Genomic DNA, 12,601 nt, shown 5'->3' with positions numbered 1-12,601 from the left:
CCATACAGGGGTAATCAGCGTATATAGGACACAGATCCACTATCCGGTCATAAGGTTTTCATATGAGCTGTTTCCTCTGGTGCAATACTCTTGGAGCCGTGGGTCATATATCAAATAAACTCATGGGGAATATGTCCAGGGTGCCATAGGGGAAAAAGAGCCTCATATAGTGATGTATCGTTTAAAAGGAATATCCTTTATTAAAAATCCATAACGTACTCACATTTAAACAAGTAAAAGCAGGCGACGGGTGCTGTAGGGACCGCGAGATCCTCTTTAGCTGTGGCTTCCGGGACGCTGTGTTAGCCAACCACCGGATCTGCGTTCCAACGATGCGGAAGTGAGGTAGTTACGCTTGACGCGTTTCGTCATCAATGACGTCTTCAGAAGCCATCACCCGTCGCCTGCTTTTTCGTCATCAGTGACGTCTTCAGAAGCCATCACCCGTCGCCTGCTTTTACTTGTTTAAATGCGAGTACGTTATGGATTTTTAATAAAGGTTATTCCTTTTAAACGATACATCACTATATGAGGCTCTTTTTCCCCTATGGCCCCCTGGACATATTCCCCATGAGTTTATTTGATATATCACACACGGCTCCAAGAGTATTGCACCAGAGGAAACAGCTCATATGAAAACCTTATGACCGGATAGTGGATCTGTGTCCTATACACTGATTACCCCTGTAGGGGTGCTGTTATCTGGTGAGTGCGGGATAGATTGGGTATAAGAGGGGAGCACTGTCTCCACACCCAGCACTGAAATAACTGGAGCACCTCAAAAAATCACCTACGAAGTTGATCATTGTCATAGCTCACCTTATGGACTTTTATGGACTTTTTCTATTTTATTCATTTTGGACTTCACTATAACCAATAACTTTGACAGGAGATCCTCTTAGATATAACATTGATATAAATATAAATCTAAAACAGTGCAATCATAAATCAATATATATACATGTATATGTATTCTGTGGAAACATAAAGTGCATTAGTGCAATACCAGTGCTCCCCTCTTATACCCAATCTATCCCGCACTCACCATATAACAGCACCCCTACAGGGGTAATCAGCGTATAGGACACAGATCCACTATCCGGTCATAAGGTTTTCATATGAGCTGTTTCCTCTGGTGCAATACTCTTGGAGCCGTGTGTCATATATCAAATAAACTCATGGGGAATATGTCTAGGGTGCCATAGGGGAAAAAGAGCCTCATATAGTGATGTATCGTTTAAAAGGAATATCCTTTATTAAAAATCCATAACGTACTCACATTTAAACAAGTAAAAGCAGGCGACAGGTGCTGTAGGGACCCCGAGATCCTCTTTAGCGGTGGCTTCCGGGACGCTGTGTTAGCCAACCACCGGATCTGCGTTCCAACGATGCGGAAGTGACGTAGTTACGCTTGACGCGTTTCGTCATCAATGACGTCTTCAGAAGCCATCACCCGTCGCCTGCTTTTACTTGTTTAAATGTGAGTACGTTATGGATTTTTAATAAAGGTTATTCCTTTTAAACGATACATCACTATATGAGGCTCTTTTTCCCCTATGGCACCCTGGACATATTCCCCATGAGTTTATTTGATATATCACACACGGCTCCAAGAGTATTGCACCAGAGGAAACAGCTCATATGAAAACCTTTTGACCGGATAGTGGATCTGTGTCCTATACACTGATTACCCCTGTAGGGGTGCTGTTATCTGGTGAGTGCGGGATAGATTGGGTATAAGAGGGGAGCACTGTCTCCACACCCAGCACTGAAATAACTGGAGCACCTCAAAAAATCACCTACGAAGTTGATCATTGTCATAGCTCACCTTATGGACTTTTTCTATTTTATTCGATTGATTGATCTCTTGATTACTGTCACGGATTAATTATATATAATCTTACATTTTTTTATAGTATGGGTCTCAAGACTAGCACTTTCTAATCTGGACCATTCGCACTAATAGCACTTTAATATCACTTATTGATTATTACATCCTTCGGATTATATATAATATTGGTCTGTTTAGAACCATATTTTACTTATACACTTCATTTTGGACTTCACTATATCAATTGCACCGTTTTATTTATCATAATTTTTTACTACATAGTTTCACAATAATTTATTGCAGTGGAAGGATTAATTTATTTTTTCCATTGATTCACTAGCCATATTTCTAACTGGCTATTCTCACTATAATCAGTTTTTCTATATATATCACAAATATATACATTTCTGGTGGTGTGCGCACTGGTATTACACTAATGCACTTTATGTTTCCACAGAATACATATACATGTATATATATTGATTTATGATTGCACTGTTTTAGATTTAGATTTATATCAATTTTATATCTAAGAGGATCTCCTGTACATAAGTTATTGGTTTTACCCTAATCTTCCACACACCTTATAGGCAGCGGCAATTACCTCTTTTTCTTTTTATATTTTTAATATTGACTTCACAGTATATATTTTAGGGGTAGGCAGCAGCCATTCTACTATTTATTATATTTATAAATCTCTTCTCCATAGCGCGGATACTATTGTTTACTACCACATTTTAATATTCCTCTGAAGAAGTGGATGTGTATGTGAAGTATTGGCTTGTATTATGTCTGCACTTCATTGCTACCACAATCCTCCCCCTGGAAAATCAGTTACTGCCAGATAAGGAGGAGAATTAGAATAAAAAACCATCAGGTCTATCTCCCCATTTAGTTATGCATAACAGTTTTTATGTTTCAAAGGTAATTATTTAGGCGTCCATTTACTAAAACTGGAGAAATCTGGTGCATCTGTGTATGGTAGCCAATCAGCTTCTAATTTCAGCTTTTTCAATTAAGCTTTGACAAAAAAAAAAAAAAAACTGGAAGATGATTGGTTACTATGCAGACTTGCACCAGATTTTGTGTGCAGTGTCCTAATCATGAATCCCCATCACTAAAATCTTATGTAAGCTTTATGTAAATGTAATTTCAAACTGTGTTTTCAATATTTTTAAATTTCCAGCTTTCATTCAAAGAGTTGTAAAGTCAGAAGTTTTTTTTATCTTTTTAATCTATATTTTTAATATTTTTAATCTATGTATTAAGATAAAAAAATCTTCTGGGTGTAGCAGCCTCCCCAGCAACCCCTAATACCTACCTGAGCCCCATCTCTATCCAGCGATGTTCACGAGTCCCTTGGCTGTCCGGGACTCTCTCTCCTGATTGGCTCCCGCAGCTGTCAATCAAAGTCAGTTAGCCAATTAGGAGAGAGAGGTGGCGGGGCCTAATGGCAGCTTCGTGTCTCAATAAACACACAGAGCTGCAGCTCAGCTCGGGTGCCCCCATAGCAAGCTGCATGCCGTTGGGGCACTCTATAGGAGGGAGGGACCCAAGAAGAGAACGATCCTGGCCACTCTGTGCAAAATTAACTGCACAGCGGAGATAAGTATAACATGTTTGTTATTTTAAAAAAAAAACACAAGATTTTACAATTACTTTAAGGTAGATCTAAACCATGTCTGAATGATTCTTACTTTGCTAAAGCTCTGTGTATCATACACAACTGGCATGACTTTTACTCATAATTTATGGTTTTCATAATTTTTCGCATCTCAGCACTATAGATCTTGTCTAGTCTTTTCAGCCACCTTCCGTCTACTTGCCCCAGCATTTGTTGCACCTCATTGCTCAGAACTACCTTAAATGCTTTTGAAATCCATATACACCATCTTTCCATTTGAAAAAATGGATTTATCCTCAGCGAAGAAAGAAGGGAAATGTGGGACTTTAATTGAGTGCAGCTGGACACGTATCTTTCATCAAGTACATGGCATGGATAATCTATAAGACCCCAGAAATTGGGACCCAGCAAAAATTGAACCTTGGACATGTGATTGATAATTACTAGCATAGCAAAGATGAGTTTCAATAAAAAGACATCCATATGAATGGTATAAATACGGATAAGTGTAATAATAACACATCCAAAAATCACTATTCATAGATATTAGATTTATTGTGACAATCAATAGTCCATGGGTGCTCAGTCTTAAAACATATAAAATTTGATATACAAAGTTTAACCACTTTACCACCGGAGGATTTTGCTGTCTTCCGTCCAGGCCACTTTTTGCGATTCGGCGCTGTGCGAATTTAACTGACAATTGCGCGGTCGTGCGACGCCGTACCCAAACGAAATTTACGTCCTTTTTTTCCCACAAACAGAGCTTTCTTTTGGTGGTATTTGATCACCTGTGCGATTTTTACTTTTTGCGCTATAAACAAAAAAAGAGCGTTTATTTTGAAAAAATAACAATATTTTTCACATTTTTTTTATATGAAATTCCCCCCCAAAAAAATGTAAAAATCTAATTTTTTTAACATTTTTGGCCAATTTGTTTTATGCTACATATGTTTAGTAAAAAAAATCGCAATAAGCGTATTTTGATTGGTTTGCGCAAAAGTTATTGCGTTTACTAACTAAGGGAAAGATTTCTGTCATTTTTGGTGTTTTTTTTTTAACGAGTAATGGCGGCGATCTGCGATTTTTTTTGCGGGACTGCGACATTGCGGCGGACAGATCGGACCCTTGACTGACATTTTTGACACTTTTGGGGGTACCAGTGACATTTCTACAGTAATCAGTGCTATATATATGCACTGTTACTGTAAAAATGACACTGGCAGGGAAGGGGTTAATTTTATTGGAGAGGGAGGGGTTAATGTATGCCTGGTGCTTACTGACCTGTGGGGGGGGGAGGTGACTGTGTGACAGAAGGACAGATCGGATGTCCAGCTATGCTGAACACTCCGATCTGTCAGTCCCTGTCACTATGGAGATCCGCCCGCTGTGTTTACACACAGCGGGCTGATCTCCAGACTCGATCCCCGACGATCGGGGCAGAGCAGCGGCGCCGCTGCTCCTCCCCTGGCCCGACTCCCGCTGTGAATGAACACAGCGGGAGCGAGCCTCCGGCGGCGCGCGAAGGGGCGGGCACTTTGCCGCAGTTGCCTCCATGTGAGCGGGGCTAAAGTGGTTAATATAACCCAGAAAATGGGGACCCATGGGAAGTTGACACATGTTCAATATTCTAATTTATCATTCATCATTTGGAGCATGACATATACAAATAACCATATCAAGTCACATATACAAAACATTCAGACAGGGATAAATACATTGAAAACATATCCAGAATAATATTGTATGACAACGAATTTCAATATGAGATTGAATTCTTCATAAATATACAGTTTTAAATTAAAAGAGATTTATCCTCAGCACCCCCTTTGTTTATTGGGAAACATTCTGTCAATAACCCATTTTTCAGACCTTCCGTATGTAGGCCGGAGCAGTTTATCCCCCCCCCCTCTGTAAGTGGCTCTGCTATGGTGGCAGGTGTACAGAGGGAATGGAAGATGAGAGGAACATTGTTCCTCTGCAGCCTCTGTAGGGGTCATCAGGGGAGCAGTAGTTCGATTAGACATTACCACACTGAATGACCTCAGTGGCCATCTTTAGTAGGGGTAATGCTAATAAAGTGCAGTGCTCCGCTGCAGTTGTGAAAAGGGTAGAGAAGGGACAGGGTTCACGCTAGAGAGGATATTGTATATAAGAGCCCTTTCACACTGAGGCGCTTGAAAACTCCCCATAAAACATTGAGTGCTTTTGCAGCGCTTTTCAGGTGTTAGCAGGGGTTCCTTGACTAATGGGCAATTTCTGCCTCTCCGATAAGTTCCCAATGACACCATTGTTCCTTTTAGCTATCTGTAAGGGGGTAATTATTCCCAATGATGACAAGAGTAAGGAGCATTCTTCTCACTAACTGTCACATTAACCACTTCAATACCGGCATTTTTCGCCCCTTCCTGCTCAGGCCAATTTTCAGCTTTTAGCGCTGTTGCAATTTGAATGACAATTGCGCGGCCATGCAACATTGTACCTAAACCAAATTTATGTAATTTTTTCCCACAAATAGAGCTTTCTTTTGATAGTATTTGATCACCGCAAGGTTTTTCCTTTTTTTGCTTAACAAATAAAAAAAGACCGAACAGTTTGAAAAAAAAAAAAGTTTTCTAGTTTATGTTATAAAATTTTGTATATAAATAAATTTTTTCCTGCACCGATTAGCACTGATGAGGCCGCACTGACAGGCACTGATGAGGAGGCACTGATGAGATGGTACTGATGATGAGGCACTAATATGCAGCACCCATGGACACTGATAGGCAGCACTGATTTGCACTGATAGGTAGCACTGATATGCGGCACTGATGGGCACTAATAGGCAGCACTGATGGGCACCAATAGGCGGCACTGATGGGAACTGATAGGCAGCACTGATGGGTACTGATAGGCACTGATGGGCACTGATAGGTGGCATTGATGGGCATAGGTGGGCGGCACTGATAGATGGCAATGATGGGCACTGGTGGGCGGCACTGATAAATGGCAATGATGAGCAGCGCTGATAAGGAGGGCACTGCAGGCTCCCTGAGCACTGATTGGCATCCCTGGTGGCCATGGGTGGGCATCCTTGGTGGCCATGGGTGGGCAATCACTGGTGGCTCTAGTGGCATCCCCCAAGGGTCTGTACTGGTAATCAATGCTCTGATTACCAGCACAGGACCCCCCCCCCTGTTAGGAGAGCCACCGATCGACTCTCCTCTACTCGCCCCTGTCATGCGCGAGCTGAGGAAAGCCGATCAACGGCACTTCCTATTTACTATGTGACCTGCTGTGATTGGACACAGCTGGTCACATGATAAAGAGCCTACATCATAGGCTCTTTACCGGGATCGGAGATGCTGTGAGTCAGAGTGACACACCGCACCACCGACCCCTGGTCTATCCTGCTGGACGTCATATGACTCCCAGTCAGGATAGTGCAACCACTTTGCCGCCATCATTTTGCTATATGACGGGCGGCAAGTGGTTAATGTGTCAGGATTTGTAGATTTTTAATATTTAGCAGGGGTTCCCCGAGATCAGAAATTGAAATGGTTGAGAAAGGCTGGTCTATACCCTTAGTAACAGCATTGTGTGTTAAATTCCATTGCACTTTTCCTCTATGTATATCATTCGCTGCATATGTCAGGCATTGTATCATGTCACTTTATATTGTTCTACAACAGTGTTAATTTCGTAGACTAAAATGTTTTCGACGACTAAATTAACACAATTTTAGTCTACTAAAATACGACTAAAACTAAAACAATTCAGATGACTAAAATACGACTAAAACTAAAATGGCATTTTAGTCATAAGACTATAACTAAAACTAAATTGAAAATTGACATCATCAAAATTAACACTTCTCTGCTGGCCATTTCTAAATCGGCAACACAATTCCATCCAGAGCCTGTAAAAATAGCACATTAAAGTTTAAACATGTATTGCACCACCGCATAAGCATACAGTAAGTAATGGGCATCTACTAAGCTGCTGAAAAAAAAAAATTAAGAAAAAGGCTTTTCTTATAATTTTCCCTAATATTTAATGTTGGTAATATATTCTGGTAATATGTGCAATGACATTACAGCCAATGGAGTTTACAGTTTTTTTTTTTGTATTTTAAGGCTCCATGCACACAGGGCGTCATAAAAACGAGCTCCAAAGCTGTTTCTTGATGCCGGGAAAAAGCAGCTGTAAAAACGTGCTTTCAGTAGCTTTTTCCATTAGCGTTATTGCACGTTTAGCCACGTAGCTTTTAGCAGCGTTTTTTCTGCCTCCATTCAAAATCAATGGTTCCCTATGGGAGCCTATTGATTTGAATGGAAGTCGCACTGCAAGTCGGATCAGGATGATCCGACTTGCAGTGCAACTTGCGCTGTGAGAATCTTGAGGGGGAACTCCATGCCAAAATGACCCTTCGGGTCTGGTATGGAATTTGAGGGTCGCCCCACGCCGAAAAAACGGCGTGGGGTCCCCCCCAAAAAATCCATACCAGACCCTTATCCGAGCATACAGCCCGGCAGGCCAGGAAAGGGGAGGGGACGTGCGAGCGGCCCCACCCCCCCTGGACCATACCAGGCCACACGCCCTCAACATGGGGGGTGGGGGTGCTTTGGGGCAGGGGGGGCTCTGCACCCCCCACCTCAAAGCACCTTGCCCCCATGTTGATGAGGACAAGGGCCTCATCCCCACAACCCTGGCCGGTGGTTGTGGGGGTCTGCGGGCAGGGCGTTCATTGGAATCTGGAAGCCCCCTTTAACAAGGGGGCCCCCCAAATCCCAGACCCCCTCCCTATGTGAATGGGTATGTAAAAATCATATTTTTTAAAAATTTTTGGCCAATTTGTTTTCTGCTACCTATGTTTGGTAAAAAAAACACAATAAGCGTATTTTGATTGGTTTGCGCAAAAGTTATTGCGTTTACTAACTTAGGGAAAGATTTCTGTCATTTTTGGTGTTTTTTTTTTTAACGAGTAATGGTGGCGATCTGCGATTTTTTTTGCGGGACTGCGACATTGCGGCGGACAGATCGGACTGACATTTTTTACACTTTTGGGGGTACCAGTGACATTACTGCAGTAATCAGTGCTATATATATGCACTGTTACTGTAAAAATGACACTGGCAGGGAAGGGGTTAATTTTATTGGAGAGGGAGGGGTTAATGTATAGAAAAAAGGGAAAAAACAACTGCGCTAATTCAAAGTGATAATAAGCAGCAACTTCAAGTGCGACAGACACCCCAAAACAAAATAATAGAAAAAAGCTGCGCTGTGAGATGAACCATCAACTGAAATAGTCCATAAATGTCCAATAACAAAATGTGGATGTGAAGACTTGTGCAGATACCGCTTACCAAATAACTGGTTAAGGGAAGCCAAATGATGAATAATCCACTTGTCCTCACGGTTGTGACACAATAATTCTCCCAATAGCAATGGGCATCTCAGCAATCGGACATTAAAGATAAAGAAAAATAGACACCATAGTGTAAATCCAAAAATTAAATGGGAATAACACCAGATAAATTCAGTCAAGCCTTGTTCAGGTACCGCTTACCAGAGTTCCAACTAAATATAGCCAAACAATAAGGGATAACTCCGAACCCGCCTCAGAGGTTGGGGATCAGGGGACCTCGTGATAACGATGTGGATCTCCAGCAGCGTGTATGTTGGATTATAAAAAATAGAACAAGGCAAACGCCATAGCGTAAAACCACAAAACAAACAAAATAAACACCCAAGTGTTGTGCACACAGCAGGTCTCATACAGAGGAGAGTCAGTGCAAATAAAGAAGTGGAACACCAACCACCAGGCAGACTCCGTAGGTACCCCTTACCAAATGCTGTGTGAAGAAAAGCAGGCAAGAGAGTGTGTAGGGTATCTATCCAGTGAAGATGGCTGCTTACCAGATGGAAAAGGATTCGAGCACAAAGGGAAGGAGACACCGAACATGCAGACCGGGTGAGCGATGGTATGTATAGGTACTCTTACCGACTCCAATGATATACAAGCAGGGAAGTAAAGACTCTGCTAGAGCTTCCAAATGGGGACTCATCCAGCTCAGCAGATAGATAGATAGAGAATCCAACAGCTGAAACCTCCACTCAGGACTTCTCCGAAAGGGCTCAGGTTGTGGATTCCTTGCATGGGAGAAGTTTGCTAGCTGCAGATTCCTCTGCTAAAACTGCAATGAAGAGGTGTCAGAAAATGACAGCACCTGCAGATGGAAAAGGAAAGGTCATTTATAATAACATTCAAATACAATATGATTTGTGTCGCAATTGTATACGCTATATTGTTTTTTTTTCTTTATTTGCTGATTTTTTCCCCCACAAAAGTAAAGTTACCCTTCAAATCTACTTTAAATTAGTACTTAGTGGTTCCAAGCTGAATACACCATAATGCAATTATTGCAAATCAATTCAGGTGTGGAAAGCTGTAAACATGTACAAACACCTACTAAATGCATAGTTATCAACTGCAATACAAGGTACTGGTGATTGCCCATTATTTATTTTTGTTCTTTTTTTCCTTTTAGTCTCGGGATCAGAAGTTGAACGGAAAGCAAAGTGAAGCCAGGCGACACAGCACCTCCGCCTGCTATTTAAATATCTTCTCCACAGTACTGACCATTCTCTGGTTGCTGATCACAGTGACTGTCATCGTTTATAATTTGATTCGACTGAAGGCTGCAATAAGGAGCTGGCTTGGGCTATAAAGGGGTTAAGTGAAGTAATAATGTGAGTAGAAGAGCGTAAGGAGCAAACACAAAGTGGAAAGTGTGTGAAACAATCAGAATTCATTTTACTGACATCAGATCAGTAGAAGATTGACTGTCATTGCTATGCACTTTGCACATATCAGTTTGCCTCTTGTACTATTTTACTTGATGAGCTTAAATACACCTTTTCATATGCTTTGGGGCTCAGATAAATTTGATATAAATAAATTGAAATAAATGTTCCAAAATGTAACTTGTGCCTATGACTCAATCTTTAAAGAGGAACTGCAGTCTGCTCACATAATTCGTAATAAAAACATATTTGCCATTCTGAAGCTTCCCTCCAACCACTTTGTATATTATTTTATATATACTGTTATTCTGTACTTGCCAAATATGCTGCAGAAATCTCCCTCCATTAAGTCTGGCTGCAGCCATTTTAACTGTGGGCAGCTGAAGCTGCTGCCTGTTCACTTCCTGGATTTACACAGACACACACACATATATATACACAGGCAGACAGACACGCACATACACATATATACAGACAGACACACTCATACCACTGCTTGCCTGCACATTTCTCCTCTCTTGATAAATACTCATGGATAATTGCAGTCTCCTGTTATCTCCACCCTCATCCAGCCCCCTTCAGCTCTGCAGCTGTCCTTGGCTCTTCTATGACTCATCTCTCCTCCCTTGCTGGCAAACTCTCACAAGAGTGAGAGAGAGAGAGCTGTGCATGATATCATTAGCCTAGGCTAATCACAAGACAAGAAAGACGAAGTGGGCTCTATTAAGGTATTTACTGGCACAGCATACATATTATGTCTTTATTTTTGTCTTTAATAAAAATTGTTTGATATCTTTTATATATATTTTCTTGAGCATATCTGTCATACAGTAGCACCCCACTATAAAGTCCCCCTTTCTATGCGCCCTGCTCTTCCTCCTTCCAATATATACATTTGGGACGTGGTGCTTATATTTTGTTGGAATTATCTTTTGAGCTTGTCCCCCTCCTCTTATAGGTAGTGCCCTTGGTGAAATGGAACTCAGGATATCAGCACTGTTTGGAAGTGCAATGGAGTTCTAAACTCTTATCATACGACAAATGTAAGTGTTTGTAAAAGATTCATGTACCTATAGTGCATCTGGAAAGTATTCAAAGTGTTACAGTCTTATTCCAAAATTGATTACATTAATTATTTTCATCAAAAATCTACAAACAATACCCCATAATGACAATGTGAAAGAAGTTTGTTTGAAATCTTTGCAAATCCCATGTACATAAGTATTCACAGCCTTTGCTCAATACTTTGTTGAAGCACCTTTGGCACCAATTACAGCCTCAAGTCTTTTTGAGTATGACGCTACAAGCTTGGCTCACCTATTTTTGGGCAGTTTCACCCATTCTTCTATGCAGGACCTCTCGAACTCCATCAGGTTGGATGGGGAGCGTCGGTACAGAGTCCTTTTCAGATCTCTATGGAGATGTTCAATCTGGTTCATGTCTGGGCTCTGGCGGGGCCACTCATAGACATTCACAGAGTTGTCCCTTAGCCACTCTTTTGTTATCTTGGCTGTCTGCTTAGGGTCGTTGTCCTGTTGGAAGATGAACCTTTGCCCCAGTCTGAGGTCCAGAGCGCTTTGAAGCAGGTTTTCACCAAGGATGTCTCTGTACATTGCTGCATTCATCTTTCCCCCGATCCTGACTAGTCTCCCAGTTCCTGCCACTGAAAAACATCCCCACAGCATGATGCTGCCACCACCATGCTTCACTGTAGGGATGGTATTGGCCAGGTAATGAGCAGTGCCTGGTTTTCTCCAGACATGACGCTTGCCATTCAGGCCAAAGAGTTCAATCTTTGCTTCATCAGACCAGAGAATTTTGTTTCTCATAGTCTGAGAGTCCTTCAGATGCCTTTTGGCAAACTCCAGGTGGGCTGTCATGTGCCTTTTACTAAGGAGTGGCTCCCGTCTGGCCACTCTTCCACACAGGCCTGATTGGTGGACTGCTGCAGAGATGGTTGTTCTTCTGGAAGGTTTTCCTCTCTCCAAAAAGAAACGCTGGAGCTCTGTCAGAGTGACCAACGGGTTCTTAGTCACCTCATTGACTAAGACACTTCTCTCCCGATCGCTCAGTTTGCTCGCGGTTACCCACTCTAGGAAGACTCCTGGTGGTGTCAAACTTCTTCCATTTATGGATGATGGAGTCCTCATTGGGATCTTAAATGCTGCAGGAATTTTTTATGTACCCTTCCCTAGATCTGTGCCTCGATACAATTCTGTCTCGGAGGTCTACAGACAATTCCTTGGACTTCATGGCTTGGTTTGTGCTCTGACATGCACTGTTAACTGTGGGACCTTATATAGACAGGTGTGTGCCTTTCCAAATGATGCCCAATCAATGGAATTGACCACAGGTAG

At 41.8% G+C, this 12,601-nt stretch overlaps 1 protein-coding gene across 1 annotated transcript in view; it reads left to right on the top strand.

Annotated features, from left to right (window-relative positions):
* Positions 1-10,291, top strand: part of LOC309565333 (interferon-induced transmembrane protein 1-like) — a 28,686-nt gene extending 18,395 nt beyond the window's left edge. Inside the window, exon 2 of the mRNA XM_082270247.1 lies at positions 9,989-10,291. Coding sequence (XP_082126373.1) covers positions 9,989-10,168 — 180 coding nt within the window. The 3' untranslated portion in view covers positions 10,169-10,291. The remainder of the gene's footprint in view (positions 1-9,988) is intronic.
* The last annotated feature ends 2,310 nt before the right edge of the window (positions 10,292-12,601 follow it).

The sequence above is a fragment of the Pelophylax lessonae genome (assembly GCF_965119305.1).
Source record: "Pelophylax lessonae genome assembly, chromosome: 10".
NCBI classification, from domain to species: Eukaryota; Metazoa; Chordata; class Amphibia; order Anura; family Ranidae; genus Pelophylax; species Pelophylax lessonae.
Note: the sequence above shows the minus strand (reverse complement) of the source record. Positions and strands in the feature narration are given on the sequence as shown.